This window comes from Siphateles boraxobius, unplaced genomic scaffold (assembly GCF_051911475.1).
Source record: "Siphateles boraxobius isolate OS27281-9 unplaced genomic scaffold, OSU_SipBor_1 130, whole genome shotgun sequence".
Classification (NCBI taxonomy): Eukaryota; Metazoa; Chordata; class Actinopteri; order Cypriniformes; family Leuciscidae; genus Siphateles; species Siphateles boraxobius.
Window position 1 is genome coordinate 1,666,472 of NW_027508734.1, and position 23,394 is coordinate 1,689,865.

Genomic DNA, 23,394 nt, shown 5'->3' on the forward strand with positions numbered 1-23,394 from the left:
GGTCTATATTCCAAAGCATTCTTGAATTACAACCATTTAAGTTTGAATATTTATTTTCATGTCTATCCGAAAAAAGGGGGAGTGACAGTTAAAGGGTTAAACGATATTAAACTATAATATCTATATCTAGAATATCTTAAATATAATTAATATATAAAAACTCTCCTACAGTCCAGTCACCATCAGTCGTGACGGTCGCGACTCGCAAGTATTTTCATTTAAATGTCACTCACTGGCGTTTTCCTAACCAGAAAAAAAACCGATTGCCCTGCTCTGCCTCTGATTGGCTAGTACTCGTTGCCATCTGGGTCAGAGCCAATTAGAAGCAGGATGTGGGTGGGAAAAAAACTCTGTGGAAAGGGGAGAGACAGAGGGAACAGGCAAGACAAACTCCTACGTTTAAATAACATATAGAAAATATCTGCTTGACAACGAGCTGAGAACAAGCCCAAATAAGCAACTACACTTTAGAAACAAGCCCAAAAAAAACGCGACCCGCGACTACCAATATTTGTAAGCGACTTTACAGAAAAACAAGCCCAAAGTCGCTTATAATAAGCGGACTTGGCAACACTGATCCATCTCTATTAATTAACTCCTCTTACCGAGTGGAAAATCGCAATGGGGCTTGGGATCACCCCATACAGTGACGTCAGCGTTATTAATTTAGATGATTTAAAAAATGTACAAATTTAAATAAAAAAAACATTGTACATTTTATATAAACATTATATATATATATATTTATTAACATAAACAAACCTCCGATAAAATACGTTATCCAGCATGCTCTAGATAAAGCAGTGTACATCATGTAGGCTATGCCAGTAACGTTACCTTCGACAAGAAAACGCTTAAACTGCTTACTTGCACACGCCGTGGAGTGTTGTTAAACTCACCGTTGAATGCCGTTCTACATGCAGTTTAGTGTTGTTTTGGTTAAACTCACCTCTGAATGCCGCTTTACCTGCAGTTGAGCGTTGTTAAACTCACCGCTGAATGGGTTTGTACACCACAATGAGCGTTGTTAAACTCACCGATGAATGCGGTTGCCTATGAACGCGCTAAACCTTTGCGGAGAGGGCACTTTGATATCAGATTGTGAGGGTTTTAAACATAAAAAAACAGATGGAGGGCCAGATAAAGATGATCTGGGGGCCACCATTATACTAACCCTGGCATAGATCATTTATTGTAGCCTATTCTTTTTTATTTTTATTTATTGCAGTCTCGACTCTCGACCTATTCGCAGCAGACCATTGCGATGAGCTTACACAAGACGTCAAATTTCAACGCTACAGGCTCCGGTTCAGAGATCTATAGAAGTCTATCGGACTACCCTGCACGTTGAAAAATGACGACAAAGGTATACCCAGTGCGTCAATAAGTGACGCCAAGGGGTCCTGGCCAAGCATAGATTTATTAATGTCTGTTGTAAATTGTAGAGCCAGCAGCAGGCGGCGCTGTTCCAGGTTCAAACAGGACGCCTGTCAATCTGAGCTATCAGTACAGTCCAATTTTTCATTCACATAATCAGTACAGTTTACATGTTGATATATTAATGACTTACACAGAAACGTGTTTATGCTTGTATTTTACATAAGGTAATGCATAAACTTTATAGGTTGATCGACCATTGAGGTTATTGACAAACAAAAGATGTCTGTTATATTTTTATTTTTAAAATAAAATATAATAAATGTCTTAACACATATCCAAAGTTTCATGGATTTTTTATTATATATATATATATATATATATATATATTCCTCTTCCAAGTTGAAGCGAACCTGAATGCTTTATGAGAGTAAAAATAAATTGCTGTGTCATATACATTTTTTTTAATTTGGTTAAAAACCGTGAATGAGAGTCCCATTGACTTCCATAGTATATATTTTTTTCCTACAATGGAAGTCAATGGGACCAGAAATCATCATCGTGTGTGTCAAAGAAATCAGGTGTATCGACAACTGTGATCATTTTTCCATAAAAAAAAAATATATATATATATATATATATTTTTTTTTTTTAATTTAAGTTTTCCTTTATAGATATATTTTATGTTGTTTCTGAAACTATCACTTATTTAGGGTTAGGAGAACCTAATTGTTTTCTCAGTATTAAAAGTGATTTGAGTACATAGCCTACTGCATTTTTTATAGGTTTTACAGGTTTTTATATTTAATATTTTGTGGTGTTCAAACTTTGTGTTGTTTGTCATGAATTTGTGGTTTCGACAGCTTCAGCTCTCCTGCCGCTGCAGCTTTAATCAAACACACACTGATCTATTTCAACAGTCTCTTTGTCATTTTATTTAAATGCACCCAAGATCTGATTCAGTACACACTGAAAGAGAAACTGAATACAGTAACCACAGTCTGCAAAGAACAGCAGCTGAACCTGGAAGTTTAGAGTAGTACATTATACAGGTGTGTGTGTGTGTGTGTGTGTGTGTGTGTGTGTGTGTGTATCCTTTTATAAGCATAATGCGACTAAATCATGCTTGTTTGATCTACTGCACGTATCTATTTAAAATGTTTTCAATGCTACTGTTAATAAATGTAATAAATAAATTAGCCTGCTTTTATTTGACTGTAATTAGTAACCATGCATGCATTTCCTCATTAGTTTTCTTGCGCTTATCGATCACATTGTCAAAAATGTCATCTCTAATTTGATAGGTTTAAAAATACACATAGTTAAACACAATTGAATCGTTTTAAAGATGCAATTTATTTTGAACACAAAGATACATTCAGATAAATTCTGCAGATGCCGATATTTTCAAATACAATTATTACATTGGTTAACTACACCGTAAAACCCCCAGTGTTAAATGAACACACCTCAGTTTTCATATGTGTCCACACTACAGGGTGTTCAAATAACACTGAAGCATCTTGAAGGTAATGAGATTTAAAAAGAAACCCAGCCCTGCTACATGCTACAGTAAATGTACGGGAAACAGGAAACAGAATCCGTATAATGAAATTGAAATGTGTGACTACATTCACATACAGACAAGCCTTACAAAACTGTATTGAGACTAATAAGAATACAACATAATGTCAGCTGAAACTAAATTAGTCTATATAGATTTACAGTTATTCCGCAACTTTTAATGCAGCCACTAATGAATAAAACTGGAGATTATATCTTAATATAATTTTAAATGCTTTATTTTTATTTGATATGCCCTTTTTTCCCTTTTCCTTGTGGTATAAATTCATCAGCCACAGCGTCAAGTGCTCCTCCAACACCTGCACCGATTATTGAGCTCGCCATTTTACCCACAAATGGTTCTGTACAAGCTTCTGTAAGCCTTTCTACTACTTCTACAGCCTTGATTTTAGAACCCATAAAAGCACCACGCAGTGCAATGTCTTGTATTATTCTATAACCATTGTTCTTTGGTTTTTCTCGATTTTTCTTAATCCGCTTTTGAATTTCTTCTTCCATCTTTTTAAGCAGCTCATTGGTGTAGCAGCCGTTCTCATTCTCCATCTGGTCGATGGTGTCCAGCAGATTCTTCACCTGAACGTTGTTGCTCTTGTTCTTTGGTTTACGTTTATTCCAGTATGTGTTGTCGATGACATGACAACGTCCTCCGCATTTATCAACCAGCTCCTGTAGTTGTGGACAGTCCTCTATAAATTCTTTAATGGTATTTTCTTCTAGCTGCTCACCATGAGTGAATAAGATCACTGTGTGTTTCAGAACATTCTCTTTCAGCAAGTCTAGGAGTTTTTTCAGCAATTCTGGGAGGATCTTTTTTTCATGTGTTGTGTATCTTCCAACCTTCAGGACAATGACAAAGGCATGAATACCTTCCTCAGCGCATCCAACCATAGCTCTGATGATTTCAGATTTCATCTTATCATCATCGTGTGTGTCAAAGAAATCAGGTGTATCGACAACTGTGATCATTTTTCCATTAACCGTGTTCTCACTTCTCTGAAATTCAGTTGTAACAGAATTAGCTGAAACTTTAGTGGTGAATTCTTTTTTTCTAAGAATCGTATTCCCGGCACTGCTTTTACCATTGCCTGAGTTCCCAATAAGGACAATATTTCTCTTTGGTAATGAACCTAAAAAAATATTTTTTTAAAACGTAAGTCTTTAATTAAAATCCTTATATAGTATATTTGACGTGCAACAATCATAACTTACTGTCATTTCCCATGATTCTTGTCTGTTGATGACGTCAGTCTCTGTAAGGTAAATAATATTCAGATTATTGGCTCTGGGCCCTTCTTCATATTGGACATTAATTATAATATTTCTCCAACCACAAATTTATTTGCCTCAATTTTGTCTAAGCAAATTTCTTACTCATAATACCAATTAAAATGGTGAATCAAATGTCATAAATCATTCACTCTCAGAAACAAATGTGTAAAAATTATTCAATTGGGGGTTCAACAGCTTGTCATTGGGGAAGTACCATTAAAGTACACACACTTCAGTTTTTTAGTTTTTTTTTACCCATAAAATAGGTACATATTAGTACCTTAGAGTAGCAATATTACCTTAAGGTACTATTATGAATCTTTTAGGTGTAAAATATGTACTTTTAATGGTACTGCCCCAGTGATATCACTAAAGGTCAGATCAAATTTGTTCTTTGAAGTTGTACGAGAGGGTTAGAGGAAATCACTTACTATTTAATTTAATTTGTATTTAATTAATGTTTTTTTTTCACCGCATACAAAACGATGGAAGTTAAAGCTACAATATGTAATTGTTTCGCCGCTAGGGGTCGCTAACCTCTTACAATAACAAAGACGTAGGTTGATGACACACTGATAAGCGGAATTATGGAACTTGTCGTTATGCTGATGGATCTACTAATGTTTATGGATTAAAAACATTGATGTTTTTAACATGACTGTGGTATGAAGCAGGGCACAATCTCTAATGAGAGACAGATATCAGCGTCACACGCGAGTCCCGCGGATATAAAGGAATAAGGACATTTCATTCTACCGAACTAACGTACCCGCAAGTGCTGTATTAATACTCACACATCAGTTTATTATTAGATGATTGAAACTTGTGAGGGAACGCAGCGCTGTTTCACTTGGTCTACACTATTGAACTAACTGCATTTGAGTGTGTTGAAAGTTATAATGATATTCTGTGTTAGTTTCTCTGCATGACACTAGCAGTAAGCTAGATCAACATTAGAATAACATTCTGATCATATTATAACTTTTAATTATGTTGAGCTATATAACATTGATTAGTTTTATGTACATTTGCTCACATGTCTAATAAACTACAAGCAAGAGTGGCTCTTGACTCTTTTGACTCTGTCAAGTCAGAGTTAGTCTCGGCATCTCAAAAACGCCACGCTGATATTGATCCTCATTTTATAATAATAATAACCTTTATTTTATAAAGCGCCTTTAAAAGCAGCTTCTTAAAGTGCTGTACATACAATGGACAATAGTTAAAAGCAAACACATCACATCACAGAAAACAAACACATCAACAAGTGAATGCAAGTTTTAAAAAAGTATGTCTTAAGTTGACCTTTAAAAATGGGGTTCCCTAAGTTCAAGAGGCAGAGAATTCCAAAGGAATTCTCTGGGTGACAGGAATATGGATGACAGGAAAAAGCCCTGTCACCCATAGACTTTAAGCGAGTTTTAGGAACCACCAGCATGCTCAAATGTGAGGAGTGCAATCTGCGATTCGGAGTGTAGAGGTGTAACAGTTCAGCTAGATCATTTGGAGCCAGACCGTGCAAAGATTTGTAAGAGCATCATAATCTTAAAATCGACTCGGAACCTAACTGGGAGACAATGCAAGGATTCCAAAACCGGAGTGATATGGTTGCATATTCTGGACCCAGTTAAGATCCTAGCAGCAGAAATTTGTACATGTTGAAGCTTGTGTAGAGAAGATTTAGAAACTCCGGCTAAAAGGGCGTTACAATAGTCAATCCGAGAGACGACAAAGGAATTTATCAGCTTTTCAGCTACAGGAAAAGTTAACATTGGCCGCAATGTAGCGATGTTTCGAAGATGGAAAAAATATGTTTTAACAGTACTCTGAATGAAAGATTAGCATCAAAAATAACTCCAAGGTTCCTCATTTTACTCTGGATACCCAAAACAGAGCCATCAAGAGTCAAAGACAGAGAACCAACTTTTGAAGTTTGTTTGACGAGAACCAATCAAACACAGGAAATTATTACTCATCCAGGTTTTTATTTCAGTAATACAACCAGAAAGAAAATCAATGTCGAAGCGCTCATCTGGTTTTGAATGTATATAGATCGGTGTATCGTCTGCATAGAAATGATAACGGAGGCCGAGCGATCTCAAGAGATAGCCAAGTGGTGGTAGATATATGTTAAAAAGTAAAGGGCCCAGAACTGACCCCTGGGGAACACCAGTGAGAACAGAGCTAATCTCAGACCTATGGTCACCCATTGAGATGAACTGGGAACGGTCATCAAAGTAGGACCGAAACCACTTCAAAACTGTCCCCGACACACCAGAGACTCTCTCAAGACGTGTGAGCATTACACTGTGATCAACAGTGTCAAAAGCGGCTCTTAAATCTAAAAGAATGAGAATAGATGTTAAACCAGAGTCAGAAGCCATCAACAGATCATTGGTGACTTTAACCAGAGCCGTCTCAGTACTATGAAATTTACGGAATCCTGACTGAAGTGGTTCAAAGAGGTTATTAATTGTGAGATCATTACATAAATGAGTGGCAACAATGCCCTAGAGTATTTTTGCAAGAAACGGAAGGTTTGAAATCGGACGATAATTATTAAAATCATCCAGGGCAACATTCTCTTTTTTTGGTACTGGAGTTACCGCAGCAATCTTTAATGCTGATGGAACAACCCCAGTCTGCAAAGAGTCGTTCATAATACTGAGAACAACCGGGGACAGGACATCAAAGCACGATTTAAAAAGGGATGTGGGAAGAGGATCAAGCAAGCAAGTGGAAGCTTTGATGCTTGATACCTCCCTTTTAAGAGTTTCAGTATCAAGAAGAGGAAAGTTAGTTAGAAAAGTACCAGTGTACCCAGGTGGACAATGGAAAGAGTAGAAACAGATGAGACTTGTTTACGAACACTATATATTTTTGAATTGAAGAAATGAAGAAAAGAGTTACACAGCTGCTGAGAAACAGGCATAGTAGTAATAGCTTTAACTTGAAGGAGTTTGTTTATAGTTTTAAATAAATGTCTTGGGTTTTCTTGATAGTTTTCAATAGTCTGAGAGAAATAAAAAGACCGTTCAATCTTAAAGGGACACTCCACCCATTTGCATTAAGCTTTCCATTGTAGAAACCCAGTCATACTATTGAATGGTCGTGCAACACTCTCTCATTTTCCCCTGAGACGAGAGAAATCCGCTATTTACCTTTTTCACTTCCTCCTACAATGACGCAAAAATCATCATTTTACGTCATTGTAGGAGGAAGTGTAAGAGGGGGGGATTTCTGTAAAGACTACAAGCACCCTTTCACTCACAGAGTGTCAGCCATCTTTCTTTAGAAGCTAAGCTAACAGGCTCTTGCCTCTTGCTCTGTGTAGAAAGTTTGTATAGTAGGCTAATCATGATGGCGGAAGATAATTTTGAAGTTGAAATGGCAGAAGGGGATTTCGAAGATCTGTTGCGAGAATCTGATGCTCGCGGCTACCTGTACGAGCCGCAATACAGCGATAAACAGTTGCGGGAGATGGAGGAACAAGAGGTGGCCGGAGCGAGACCTGAGCCCGGCCAGACTTGAGCTGGGGCGGACCGGTGTCAGTGCTCTCGCTGTGCGCCGATGGAAACAGATATAGAGTCCTATTGCTGTCGCCAATCTCAGCGATGCCATTTTCTTCTGGAGGAGATCGCTGAATCCGCAGAGCTTTGAGTGTAAAAGTGTTAATATTAATTCTTTTTTAAATTAAAAGTTATAACTCACATTGGCTGTGGTGCTTTTTATAAACCTTTAGTGTTACTGGAGTATGGGTTAGCTTAGAGAATGTATTACCTTAGAGAAATAGTAATTTCAATTGGAAGAAAACAGTTCATATGCAAAGCTACTAAGCTACTCTGTTGACATGGTCCAGCCTTGCATCATATTTTTAATGTGAAAGTGTAAGTTGTGTTCCCTTTCGTAGTCACTCCGAGTTACGTCGGATGACGGAGAATGGGGGTTTCGCCTAGAAAGCCAATCATCTTCGAGTATTATAAAACGAGCCAATGGCGATGAAATGCCATGGGTCTGCGGAATATGCATAGCGTATCTCGGCCCCACCGCGTGGGTATAAAAGGAGAGACGCCGGCAAAGGCAGATCATGTTTTCGCTTCGGAGCCAAGAGCTTCTCTTCACTCCACAAGCCAAATCCTGAGTTTCGGTGACATCATCTTCTCTTCGAGATACCTAGCCCGTCTGGGCCTTCGGGTCAACTGGGAGAAGAGCAAACTTTGCCCCGTGCAGAGGATCTCTCTTCTCGGTATGGAGATCGACTCGGTCGCCATGTCCGCGCAGCTTACGAGCGAGCGCGCACACTCACTGCTGACTTGTCTTCGACAGTTCGATGGCAAGAGTGCGGAATTGAAATTGTTTCGGAGGCTCCTGGGGCATATGGCATCTGCAGCCGCGGCAACGCCGCTCGGATTGCTTCATATGAGACCGCTTCAGCTGTGGCTTCGCGATCGAGTCCCGAGGTGGGCATGGCGGTCAGGGCGGTCTACTCTCCCGCTGTATGTCGCAACTCGCACGCCACCTCCTCTTATGGAGTCAGAAGCACCTGAGGTCCCTTCGTGCTATCTACATTCCGGGAGATCGGAACTTTGCAGCCGACGAGCTGTCACGGTTTCGCCCCATCTCCGGCGAATGGCGACTCCATCCCCAGTCGGTCCAGCTGATTTGGGACCAGTTCGGGGACGCACAGGTAGACCTGTTTGCCTCCCACGACTCATCCCATTGCGCCCTGTATTACTCCCTGTCCGAGGGCACGCTCGGCACGGATGCACTGGCGCACAGCTGGCCGCGGGGCCTACGCAAATATGCGTTTCCCCCAGTGAGCCTTCTCGCACGGACCCTGTGCAAGATCAAGGAGGACGAGGAGCAGGTCATTCTGGTTGCGCCGTACTGGCCCACCCGGACTAGGGGTGGCACGATCCACTTTTTTTGCCTCCGATACCGATTCCGATACCTGGGACTCAGTATTGGCCGATACCGATCCGATCCAATACTAAAATAATAATTAAAAAACAGTGCCAAATTACCTAATAAACTGTATCTGTATGCCTCACTGTGGGGAAGAGACAGGGATTATTCTTTTGTTAAAGGCATCAAAGCTTGACTTAAACATTATTTTCCTTACTTTGTAAAACAATACAGACAAAATATATACTATATAATTAAAATACATTTATTTAAAAATTTTAAGCGCAACTTTTCAATGAAGCAGCAACATATGATACATAGATTGGACAGAACAACTAAGGCTATCAATAAACTGCCATTGCGCAAAAGTATTGTAATATGAAAGGCTCCAATTCAGAGCGGCACGAAACCTTATGCGCATCCCGTGCGCAGAATGATGCGCTCGAAGCAACATGGAGTCACGGCGCGCAGCGCGTCGCATTGAAAAGTTCAAAGCACAAAAGTAAGATATACATATATTTCTTTATTTATTCATTAGTTTGAGCCTTTTAACAGTTTTAAATTTCAGTTAATGTGCGTGTGAAGAGCAATTATATCACTCTCTACTCCAGTGTTGTGATCACTGAGGAGTTGTGTTGTGATCTAACAGACACCCGGTTGAAAGTAACATGTGAAACTCCAGCACGTTAAAGTCCTTTTATGCAAACCATAGACCTTTATCTACATATGTACAGTCTAATAATAGGAACATTGACTCATCTTGGAGAGAGTTTCATCGTGTTGACTGTTTTACCCGAGCGCGACGCGCTGTTTGAGTGCTGAGAATGACTGACAGCCGCCGCGGAGGGAAGCACTTAGGTGAAGATTAATTTAACGATTTAAATCTGTACCTCACATTAAACTATATGTAATGGCTTCAGAAATCTTGGAATACAGTACACGAAAACATTATAGTGCTTTATAATGTGTTTGTGCCTTTTGTGTTGTATAACAATAACATACGTAGGCTATACAATATCGGATCGGATTTGGATGGTCTCGTCTGGCGATACCCGATCCGGCAAATATTGCTAGTATCGGAGCAATACCGATACTGAGTATCGGATCGGCGCACCCCTAACCCGGACCTGGTTCTCCGAACTGGTACTCCTCGCGACAGCACCTCCTTGGCCAATACCTCTGAGGAAGGATCTCCTTTCTCAGAGACGGGGCACCCTCTGGCACCCTCGACCCGATCTTTGGAGGCTCCACGTGTGGCTCCTGGACGGGACGAGGCAGGTTTGAGTACCCTGCCACCAGCGGTGGCGGCTACCATCACTTCCGCTAGAGCATCGTCCACGAGACATGTCTATGCGTTGAAGTGGAACCTCTTCGTCAACTGGTGCTCTTCTCGCCGAGAAGACCCCAGGAGATGCTCGATCAGTGTCGTGCTTTCCTTCCTGCAAGATGGGCTGGAGCGAAGGCTGTCTCCCTCCACCCTGAAGGTGTATGTGGCCGCTATCCCCGCATATCACGAAGCAGTTGAAGGTAAGTCTCTGGGGAAGCACGACCAGATCGTCAGGTTCCTGAGAGGAGCGAGGAGACTGAATCCTCCTTGCCCTCCTCTCGTACCCTCTTGGGACCTCTCAGTGGTGTTAAATGCCCTGCAGAGGGCTCCCTTTGAGCCTCTGCAATCAGTTGAGCTTAAGTTCCTGTCTATGAAGACAGCGCTCCTGGTTGCATTGGCCTCCATCAAGAGGGTAGGGGACCTGCACGCATTTTCCGTTGACGAAGCGTGCCTGGAATTCGGGCCCGGTCACTCTCACGTGATCCTGAGACCCTGGCCTGGATATGTGCCCAAGGTTCCCACCACTCCCTTCCGGGACCAGGTGGTGAACCTGCAAGCGCTGCCCATGGAGGAGGCAGACCCAGCCTTGGCACTGCTCTGTCCAGTACGCGCGCTCCGTGCTTACGTAGACAGGACGCAGTGTTTCAGGACCTCAGACCAGCTCTTTGTCTGTTATGGTGGAAGACTGAAGGGAAAGGCTCTCTCAAAGCAGAGGTTGTCCCACTGGTTAGTGGGCGCCATTGCTTTGGCTTACCAACAGCAAGGCCGACCGTGCCCCCTTGGTGTGACAGCCCACTCCACCCGGAGTGTGGCTTCCTCTTGGGCTCTAGCGCATGGCGCCTCGCTGGCAGACATCTGTAGAGCTGCAGGCTGGGCGACACCCAACACATTCGCCAGATTTTATAATCTCTGAGTGGAGCCTGTGTCCTCTCGTGTACTCGCTTCAGTCAGCTAGTACTGGACCCGCTCAGGTGTCTTTGCTTGCTCGCCTTTCCACTCCACGGACTGGATACGTGCGATATTTCCTCAGGTGAGCCTTACTGTCTGAAGCCCTGAGTTCCTCCAGCACCGTTGACGCTGGCGCCAGTGTCTATTGCCTGTGCCTCGGCTAGGTGCCTACGTGTGCATGGTTCCTCCCTGAGTAACCCCCACATGTGTATTTCCACTGTAAGCCTCCTTGAGCATGTGTCTTTCCCTCGGCAAGCCACCTTGCCACTCCTGGAGTTAAAAGTTTCCACCCCATGGGCTGGTCACTCCAGTGTTCCTCCATATGAAGCCCTTCGGCCATATGTGTATTCTTAAGTCCTCCCTACGGGTAGGCATGCTGCGGCATATTTCCTCTGAGATATGCTTCCCAGTGTACCTTGGTATTTCTGTGTTTAGTAGGACTCCTTCGTCCGTGCCAGTATCACGACAGGGCGATCAGACTTTCGCAGGGCACTGGAAGACAGCTGTGAAGGTGGCGTGATTACACGGGGACCCCAATTCTCCGTCATCCGACGTAACTCGGAGTGACTACGAAAGGGAACGTCTCGGTTACGTATGTAACCCTCGTTCCCTGAGTAGGGAACGGAGACGTTACCTCTCCCTGCCATTTCCGCTGTACCGCTGGGTAGATGCCTGAGTTCAGTCTCGGCTCCTCAGCAAAGACATGATCTGCCTTTGCTGGCGTCTCTCCTTTTATACCCACGCGGTGGGGCGGAGATACGCTATGCAAATTCCGCTGACCCATGGCATTTCATCGCCATTGGCTCGTTTTATAATACTCGAAGATGATTGGCTTTCTAGGCGAAACCCCCATTCTCCGTCATCCGACGTAACGTCTCCGTTTCCTACTCAGGGAACAAGGGTTACATACATAACCGAGACGTTATATACATTAGGCTGAGCAGTGCGAGCAAAAGTAACCTTGCGTGACCTCAGGGGAGCAAAAGTGTCTAGATTAACAGCAAGAGCGTTATTCAGCTGTGAGACTTTCTCCTCCAAAGATGTAAAGTGCAGATCACTGAAAGTGGAAACAACAGAGTTCGAAAATACAGTCTGATCAATAGACTTCCACTTCCAAAAAGTTACCGTTCGGATGGAAAGCACAAGGAAGGAAGGAAGAATTTTGCAATAACAGATTAAAAAAGACAGCTGAATGATCAGATAATCCAATATCAACAGATGATAACTGTGATACAAGTTAGCTATTTGTAATCACAAGATCCAAAGTATGGCCTTTACAATGAGTCCGGCTTGTTACCAATTGCGAGAGATTGAAGCAGTCAAGCAGCGATAGAAATTCCTTAGCCATCGTTGAATCCCTTTGATCCACATGAATGTTGAAGTCCCAGACAATAAGGATTTTGTGGAACTTTAAGGACAGCATTGACAGAAAATCAGTGAATTCTGACATAAAAACTGCATGAGGCTTAGACATAGGTGGTTTGTAGACTGTCGCTGTCACGGTGTGGGTATTGTGTCTTGTTCTGGTCTGTCAGGTGTCCCCTGTTATTGTATATTTGGTTCAGTCCTGTTCCCAGTTTTCCCGCTCCTCGTTTGTGTTCATGTATACCACCTGTTTTCTTAGTTGAGTTGCCCCAGCTGTGTCTTGTTTCACTTATCTGTTTCTCGGTATTTAAGCCCTGTGTTTTAGTCCAGTTGGTGTGAGAAAAAGATCATCAGGGCCCGGTTTTTCAAAAGTAATCCACTAGGATTTTGGATAACGGATTGGATCAAATCTTGAAAATGGGTTTTTCAAAAGAAAAAACGGATTACATAATCGGATTAGATCACGTAATCCAATCTTGGTTTTGATCTGGATCAAAGCTTTAGTTTGGGTTTTTCAGAACTTTTTTGTAGGATTTGGATCACTTTGATCCAAAAAATCTGGATTAAACTGATCCCATCAGAAGGGTGGATTCAGCGTGGATTTCATGCCCAAAATGTAATGAAAACTTTAAAAATGTCTCAAATAATACTATATTTGGATCATGCAGTATCTTACAAGATATCCTATTTATTCATAAGGTATTAATTGTATTTGTTCATCCGTCAGGCTACAGTGATTAGGTAGGCTTTAACGTTTTCAGCCTTTCAGTATAGGCCTACAGCAAAGTAGAAGGAGTTTGGCCTCATAAAATAATCCCCCAAACAGCTGTCAAAATTGACCAAAAACAATAAATTTTATTCTGTCACTAATTGATATATATATATTCATCACAATCGAAAATATTTTTGTTTTTAGAATATTTATTAGTGATGCATGCAATGATTACAGAATAAACAAAAAAATGCAAAGAATGGCAATCACTGATTTTTGAAATCCAAAACAAATCCAAATCAGAAATAGTGTCTAACTATTGCGTCCCTTGTTGCACGTCCTGTTTTCTCGTTCTGGCAGAATGCAGGAGGTTGGTTAGGGTCTCCAAGGGGCTCAGGTGCATCATTGTCAGCACAGAGAGGTACATTGCGCTTAGCAGCGATGTTGTGCAGGACAATACAGGCAAGGGTTATGTTGCATGCTTTCTGTGGTTCCGCTCTCAGGTAGTTAAGGCTTGCAAAGCGCCTCTTAAGAACTCCATTTAAACACTCAATTGCACATCTTGCTCTGCAATGAGCAGTGCTGAAGCATGTCTGCGCCGGTGTATTTGCTGTTAGAAAAGGAGTCATCAGCCATGGTAGTAGTGGGTAGGCACTGTCTCCTAATATTATGCCATCTGGTCGGTTGGTTTGGAGGTCTCTATATAGAGCGCTCTCCCTCAGGATGCGTGCATCATGGACAGACCCAGGCCACTTGACAACGCAGTTGGTGATGATGAGGTCAGCATAGGGCTGCACGATTAATCGCATGATATTGTTATGCGCATCTAGTCAGTAAAGCCGGTTCCTTGATTAGTAGTAAATCGCCTTCACCTGCTTTCAGATTGAGCGGCATTTCCTACAAAGATTTTTAATAAATGTTTTGGATTATAAGAAAAATACAATTATCATATGCTGTAGAACCACTAAACTGTTGATATCAAGTTAAACCAGATCATCTGAATGAGTTTCATTTTTCAGATCACAGCATGATTATGTCAAATCATAACCAACACTATCAGATCACACTTGTCTTTGTTCATTTGACTTTAATAAATCAATAATAGCAGACAAACAAAATTTAAACTTACAGTATAAGGATCAAGAGCCCAACTAAAGCAAACACTGATCGCCATAACGGTGGCTTACAATTTTAGATTTTCTCCTTCAGTGATTTTGCTTGTTAACATCAGGTGTCTTCAATAATGCTCAATGATCACTAAATTAATCACTTAATTATCTCATTAACTTTAACACTCGTGAGTGTTAATGTAACACTCATATCTGCATCATATCGTCCATCTGAAAGCAGGTGAAGGCGATTTACTGCTAATCAAGGAACCGGCTTTACTGATTAGATGCGCATAACAATATCGTGCGATTAATCGTGCAGCCCTAGGTCAGCATCACACACAAGTTGGACATTGATGCTGTTCCTCCCCTTTCTGTTTATAAACTCCCATTCATTCTCATGAGTTTCTTGTATATGCACAAGTGTGCAGTCAATTGCTGCAATAGTATTGGGCACATTCCCCAAAAGAAAAAAGCTGCGCTTGGCCTGGGCAATCTGGTTGTCCTTTGGAAAAGAAACAAATTCATTGACCAGGATGGCCAGTGCGACTGACACATCTCTCACCACATCACACACAGCTGATTTCACCACTCCCATATAGTCACCAACAACTTGATAGAAAGTCCCACATGCATAAAATCGGAGAGAGATGAGGATCTGGTCTTCCACAGACAGACCGTGACTCCTTTGGGTTCTGTGTTGAAGTTTTGGCCTGAGAAGGTGCACAAGGTACTCTATATCAGCCTTCCCAAAGCGAATACGGACATACAGTTCCGCAGTGGTGTATTGCTCCAGTGGCTTGGTACGTTCAACATACACCCTTTGACGTTATCCTCTCCTGGCAAAGTGGTGGTGGCGTGGACAACACCTGCCATTTCACTGTCTCTCTGTGAATCCTCTGAGAAAGGCTGAGTTCTATGGTTGTGTAGTTGGTCTTTTCAAATACACCTATTACAACTGATTAGTTTTGGCTTGTGTTCAATTGAGGCAATTGGACCCAAGGCCTATAATTGATGAACAATGTTCACTATAGTAAAGCAACGGAACCATGGACTCAAGAAGCTGTAACTTCACTGCTGCTGAAACCAATGCACTACTAGAGGGTGTTCGGTGCCATTATGGAACAATAGTGCGAAGTTTTAATTCTGCTAAGGATACCGACAAAAAGAAAAATGATGTTTGGATTTTAATCACAGAAAATGTTAATGCCATAGGGTCTGGCCAGAAGAGGACCACAGAACAAATCAAATTGCGATGGAAGAATCTTAAGGCCAGGGTAACAAAGGACCATGCTGAAGCCAAAAACCCACAAACAGCCAACAAGCCATTTAAGAGGGGAGATTACACAGATGTGGTCCTCGTCATCATTGGAGGTGAGAAGTCGCAAGCTCTCCATGGTATTCAAGGTGTTGTAGGGGATGGCGAGCCTTGGATTGAGGAGGAGGAGGAGAATCTGCCAGTTCCTCCTGAGGCTGATCCAGAGAGCGTATTTACATTTACATTTACATTTACAATTAGTCATTTAGCAGACGCTTTTATCCAAAGCGACTTACATTTGAGGATTAAACCAAGCGAGTCATCGTGGAGAGGCAAAAAAACAACGCAAGAAGTGCTCAGAATACAAAGTTCAAACATTGCTCAGAGTAGCATAAACCAGACAAGCGAAGATTTCAAGAGAAAGTTTTTATTTTTTATTTATTTTTTTTATGTTAAGTGCTCACGGAAGAGATGAGTTTTCAGTTGTCTTTTGAATGCTGTCAGGGATTCTGCATTACGGACGAGGGTGGGTAGGTCATTCCACCAGCATGGAACCGTGAATGAGAATGTTCTGGACAGTGATTTTGTGCCTCGCTGTGCAGGCACCACGAGCCGTCGCTCCTTGGCCGATCGTAGGCTTCTGGTAGGGATGTAGACCCGTAGGAGCGAGTGAAAGTAGGAGGGGGCTGAGCCGGTGGACAATCTGTAAGCAAGTGTCAGCGACTTGAACTTGATTCGAGCAGCGAGTGGTAGCCAATGCAAGGAGATGAACAGCGGAGTGACGTGGGCCCTTTTGGGCTCGTTGAATACAAGACGAGCAGCAGCATTCTGGATCAATTGTAAGGGTTTAGTTGCACATGATGGACGACCAGCTAGAAGAGCATTGCAGTAATCAAGCCTAGAAATAACCAGGGCCTGTACAAGAAGTTGTGTTGCATGCTCAGTTAGGAAAGGCCTGATCTTCCTGATGTCGAGCTGTCTTTGAAATGTGGTCTGTGAAGGTTAGCTGGTCATCAAAGATTACTCCAAGATTTCTGACTGACCTTGATGGGGTGATTGAGGATGAGTCTAACTGGATAGTCAAGTCGTGCTGTAGAGACGGATTGGCAGGGAGAACGAGAAGCTCAGTCTTTGCCAGATTGAGCTGCAGGTGATGTTCCTTCATCCATGCCGAGATGTCCGCCAGACAGCTAGAGATACGTGCAGCTACTGTGGGATCGTCTGGTTGAAATGAGAGGTAGAGCTGGGTGTCATCAGCATAGCAATGGTAAGAGAAACCATGTGCCTGTATGATGGGTCCCAGTGATGTGGTGTAAATGGAGAAGAGGAGGGGTCCAAGGACTGACCCCTGGGGAACCCCTGTGGTCAGTCGATGTACTTTGGATACCTCGCCTCTCCATGCGACCCTGAATGACCTACCTGTGAGATAGGACTCAAACCAGTGGAGGGAAGATCCAGTGATGCCCAGTGATGAGAGGGTGGACAGAAGGATCTGATGATTCACAGTGTCGAAGGCAGCAGACAGGTCTAGGAGAATGAGAACTGATGATTTGGAAGCAGCTTTGGCGATCCGCAGGGCTTCTGTGACTGAAAGTAATGCGGTCTCGGTCGAATGCCCTTTCTTGAAGCCAGATTGGTTAATATCCAGCTGGTTATTCAGAGACAGGAAAGATGATACTTGGTTGAAAGAAACTCGTTCAAGTGTTTTTGCAATGAAAGGTAGGAGAGAGACAGGTCTGTAATTCTCTAGAAGTGATGTGTTTAAAGTTGTTTTTTTAAGCAGTGGGGTTACCTGAGCCTGCTTAAATGCTGTAGGAAAAATGCCAGTATGGAGGGATGAGTTGATGATGTGTGTGAGTGCTGGTAGAAGTGTGGGAGAGATGGCTTGAAGAAGGTGTGAGGGGATGGGGTCTAGAGGGCAGGTGGTAGGATGACTGGAGAGGAGAAGTTTAGATACTTCTTCCTCGTTTAGAGGAGAGAAGGAGGAGAGAAGGTTATTGGCTGTGGGAGAGGTTGGACTAGGTTCCTGTGTGTGTGGAGGAGAGAACTGACTGCTAATGGTTGTTGTTTTGTTAGTGAAGAAGATAGCAAAATCATCAGCAGTTGGCGAGGAGGTGGGTGGTGGTGGAGGTGGACAGAGGAGAGAGTTGAATGTCTTGAAAAGTGTTCGTGTGTTAGAAGCGGAGTTGATCTTGTTGTGGAAATATGAAGATTTTGCGGCATGAACATCAGCAGAAAAGGAAGAGAGCAGAGATTGGTACATACTCAGGTCAGATGTATCTTTTGATTTGCGCCATTTCCTCTCCATTGCCCTGAGTTTAGTCCGATGTTCCCGAAGAACTTCAGATAACCAGGGGTTAGAGGGGGTAGTGCGTGCTGGCCTGTAGGAGAGAGGGCAGATAGTGTCTAAAGAAGAAGTTAATGTGGAGCATAAAGTATCCGTTGCGGTATTCACATCTAGAGATGAGAATTGTGAGGGTGAGGGAAGAGAAGATGACACAGCAGAGGAAAGACGGGAGGGAGAAAGTGAGCGCAGGTTTCGTCTGAAAGTAACTGGTAGGGGAGTTGGTGGAGTGTGGATAGTGAGTTGTAGATTGAAAGTAATGAGGAAATGATCTGAAACATGGAGAGGTTTCACCAAAATGTTGTCTGTGATGCAGTTGCGTGTGTAGACCAGGTCCAGTTGGTTGCCTGACTTGTGAGTACCTGTGGTGATGAGCCGATTGAGATCGAATGAGGCTAGGAGAGAGATGAAATCTGTAGCATACAGCTTCTCTAGATGAATGTTGAAATCGCCAAAGACTACAAGTGGAGTGCCGTCCTCAGGGAAAGAGGACAGCAGCACATCCAGCTCCTCAACAAAGCTTCCCAGTTGACCTGGGGGGCGATAAATGACTACAATCTCGATCTTAAAGGGAGTTGTAAGTGTAATAGCGTGATATTCAAATGAGTTGTTGTTGCATTGAGAAGAGAGAGTTGAGTATTTCCAATTGTTAGAAATGAGAATACCAGTCCCCCCACCCCTACCAGACTGGCGAGGGGTGTGAGAGAAAGAGAAGTTGTTAGAGAGAGCAGCAGGGGTTGCTGAGTCTTCTGGACGGATCCAGGTCTCAGTCAAGCCCAAGATATTAAGAGTTGAAAGAGATGCAAAGGAAGGAATGAAGTCAGCTTTATTGACTGCTGACTGACAATTCCATAGACCCATAGAAAGAGAGAGAGGTGTGTGTGTGGATGAGAGAATGGGACGCAGATTAGCAGTATTGCGCTGCCTTCTGTGCGTGATGAGAGTGCGTTGTCGGGAGACAACAGGAATGTATTGAAAGCACATGTTCATTAAGGGAAATAGAGTACAAATAGGAAAGGAAAGGGAAAAGAAGATACTTAAGTGCGTAGCTGGTGTCGTTGCTCGGTGAAGTCGCACAGGTAGAGTCGATGGTCTTTACCCGAGTCGGTCTTCACACGAGGAGGCTGAACGCTTCCGCTGGCGCTTCCGCGACAGCGCGCGCACTACATAGATATAATGCGTACCAACGCCTGAGTGAGGACAGCTGTTTCTGCCCAGCAATTAACACAGCAAACGCAAATCACCCGAATAATGGGAGAGGAATCGAAACTAGCTGTTGGACAGCGCTCACTTAAGTGCTATACAATTTAAACTGCAATATTATTCAGAGCGGCTGTTATATAAAGTAGGAACGCGTCTAATTAAAATACAAATTTGTGAGAAGGCAAAACAAGAAAATAACCAGAGAATCGAAAACAACCTTACCTGCTGGTAGATACTACACTGAAACAACAGGAGAACTGGATATTCAGAAAAAAACGACTTGCGCGCTCTTGTCTCGTTCACGGACTGATCGCTTGTCCTGGCCTTGTTCAGGATCTCTTCGACTTTATATCTGTTTTACAGTTGCTGTTTCTGCCCAGCAATTAACACAGCAAACGCAAATCACCAGAATAATGGGAGAGGAATCGAAACTAGCTGTTGGACAGCGCTCACTTAAGTGCTATACAATTTAAACTGCAATATTATTCAGAGCGGCTGTTATATAAAGTGGGAACGCGTCTAATTAAAATACAAATTTGTGAGAAGGCAAAACAAGAAAATAACCAGAGAATCGAAAACAACCTTACCTGCTGGTAGATACTACACTGAAACAACAGGAGAACTGGATATTCAGAAAAAAACGACTTGCGCGCTCTTGTCTCGTTCACGGACTGATCGCTTGTCCTGGCCTTGTTCAGGATCTCTTCGACTTTATATCTGTTTTACAGTATTTATATTGAATCTCAGCTCTGTTCCTGAGGAAGAAGCTGGATCCTCATTGGTTGAGCCAGTGGTAGTTGCCACAGGATCTCGGAGGAAAGGCTTGAAGCGCCCTTCATCAAACAAAGATGATGATTACAAGGCACTTCTGCAAAAAGAGACTGAAAGGGCAGAAGCACAGCTTTGTCTGGCAGAGGAACAACTGACTCTGACCAAACTGCAGCCAACCAAGGCCAGACTTGAGATCTGCCTCCTAAAGGCTACGCTCAGACAAGCTGGTCTCTCCACATCAGATGAGGAAGTCTGAAATTATTGTGGAGTATTTGACATCAAGTATTTTTTTTTAATTCAATACATCTATATTTGAAACTTGTTATAAATATCCTCAATGTACAGTGTTTGTGTTGTTGGTCTCAGATGAGCGGACTGCTGGAAGAGGATGGGGTGGGTTTTTTCTTGTTTTTAGTTTTTTTAAAATGTGTGTGTTTTCATTTAAAATAAAAATAAACTTATATTGACCCCACACTGGCTATTATACTTGTTGCTCTATACATATCTATAGTTCTACATTGGGATTTCCTATCCTGTTTGAGCACTGGTTATCCAGATTTGGTGATCCTGAAAAGTTCCTATCCGGATCAGATTGATCCAATCTGATGTTGCTTTGAAAAACTGGCTCAAAAGTAAGCTGGATTACGTGATCACGGATCGCAAGAAAAAGGATTACTAAATCCGGATCAATTTTATCTGGATTAACCCTCTGAGGTCTAAGAGGTTTTTGGGGTCCTGGAGGTGTTCTGACATGCTCTGACATCAGTGCTTTTTTCAGTTATTTATAAACATGTTAATGGCAAAGGTGTAAATTCCCTCTATATAGCACAAACGGGACTACACAGCAAAAACTCCAGTGTTAAATTAACTCTCCTGGGAGTTTATATGGCTCCAGACTCAAGAGTGTAAAGTGTTAAAATATGAGTGTTAAATTAACACTCAAGAGTGTTAAAGTTAATGAGATAATTACGTGATTAATTGAGGGATGATTGAGCATTATTGAAGACACCTGATGTTAATAAGCAGAATCACTGAAGGAGAAAATCACAAATTGTACGTCACCATTATGGAGATCGGTGAGTGCTTTAGTTGGGCTTTTGACCCTTTTATTTTTAACATTAGATTTTATTTGTCTGTTGTTACTTAGTTATAACAGCCAGATGAATAAAGGAAAAAAGTGATTTGATGTTGTTGATTATGTTATGATGTAATCATCATATGAACCTGATCACTGAACTCATTAAGAATCTTGTGACATAGATACATATTGTTAATTACAACATCATTGATTATATGTCAAAGATCTAGAATTTTCTATTTAATACAAAGGATTTCTTAAAAGTTGTTTTCAAAAATAAAGAAGTTAGGCACACACAGACATCAAGATTCAATCTATGCATCTCAACAATGGTGACGAGCAGAATATTCAATTAGGAAAAGTAAATTATATTGACAATTCAGATCATAATTTATTCATACCGCAATGCATGATGGGAGCCATTAATGAGTTGTGATTGGTGGCTGCCAGAATACACTGCAACATGCTTTATTATTGTCACCATTGTTGAGATTCACAGTCTGATTATTGATGTCTGTGTTTCTAAATAAAATATAATTTTTTTATATATTTTTGATTATATTAAAAGCACTGAAAGTCCTATGCTTTAGAATCACAGAGCAGTTGTAATTAACAAGTTAAACTATCTCAGTAAGTTTAGATTTTCAAATCACAACATGATTGTCAAAACATAACCAACACCATCCAATCACTTTTTGTCTTTGTTCATCTGGCTGCTATAACTCAATAACAGCAGACAAACAAAATCTCAAGAAAAAAAATAAAAGGGTCAAGAACCCAACTAAAGCAAACACTGATCTATATAATGGTGACGTACAATTTGAGATTTTCTCCTTCAGTGATTCTGCTTGTTAACATCGGTTGTCTTCAATAATGCTCAATCATCACTAAATTAATCACTTAATTATCTCATTAACTTTAACACTCTTGAGTGCTAATTTAACACTCATATTTTAACACTTTACACTCTTGAGTCTGGAGCCATATAAACTCCCAGGAGAGTTAATTTAACACTGGAGTTTTTGCTGTGTACCGTAATATGTGAGCAACATGTATGTACATGTTTGTATTTTTTAGAGAATAATGTTTATGCGTGGTTATTGAAAAAACTGAAACTTAAAGTGTCTGAAATAAGGCCACAAAACACATACTAAATATGTGTCCACAAGACTTTTGACTAATGGGTGTTGTTGCCTAGAATTTTTGCTTCAAATGATCTGAAAATCATCCTGCCTAATCATTTACACAAAACAATACATTGATTTAAATTTTATAAGACACCTTTTGTTTGGAAAGGCAATATGCGTGGAGGCGAGTTCACACCTAAGAAGACAAAGGCCGGATAATGTGCCACATACATTATGAGCTGCATATTAATTAGCCTTTCACACAGGTGTGTCACAGGGTCCCAAAGAATGCAAGGACAAAAGAAATTATCTATATATACATATTTTACAATTAGAAATTGTAACCAATTACAAATAGGTTACAATTACAACAACAATTACAATTTTAACAATATTTCAAGTGTATTTCTTTGTAAAAAGTATACATTTTATCATACGTATTAAAAAAGGTAAGGATTCATTAGTTTGAATATTGGAACAAACACTATAATAACATCTTAGTTGATAATTCAATATACCTACTTTATTTTTGACAAAACATCATACTATAGTATATTTAACTATGAGCAGAAATTGGTGGACAAAAGCATACCTATTTAATGAGACAGTAGTCTTTTTTTACAGTCAAAACTTTATAATCTATATCAAAACTAATCACAAAATCTTGTCTAAACATTCATTTTTAGTCTGTAATATATTGTGTTTATGATATTATAGTAGCATGTTAATTTGCAGTTTGTTGCTTATACAGACATTTTATTTCAACATATTACAGTCTATTTTTACTCATCTTAGTAGGCTATAGCAATATAGTTTGGATGTGTACATGTAAACATAACGTTTACTAATGTAGGTGCGAGAGTGAATAAACGGCACACACACGCGCTGTATAACTGTAGTAAACAAAGAGCGCGCGCCTGTGCCGTTGCCGTTCATTCATTATTTAGCCTACACACAGACACGCAATTCATATTTAAATAGTCTTTTTGCGGTTTACAGTCAGACACTATTCAATAT

General features: G+C 41.4%; 1 protein-coding gene across 1 annotated transcript in view; it reads right to left on the bottom strand.

The window, feature by feature from the left end:
• Nucleotides 1-2,714: 2,714 nt before the first annotated feature.
• Nucleotides 2,715-23,394, bottom strand: part of LOC143736775 (GTPase IMAP family member 7-like) — a 29,168-nt gene continuing 8,488 nt past the window's right edge. The window contains exons 2-3 of the mRNA XM_077227473.1: nucleotides 4,171-4,211; nucleotides 2,715-4,088 (exon numbers count right to left, since the gene is read on the bottom strand). Of these exons, the coding sequence (XP_077083588.1) occupies nucleotides 3,184-4,088; nucleotides 4,171-4,183 (918 nt within the window). The 5' untranslated portion in view covers nucleotides 4,184-4,211 and the 3' untranslated portion in view covers nucleotides 2,715-3,183. The remainder of the gene's footprint in view (nucleotides 4,089-4,170; nucleotides 4,212-23,394) is intronic.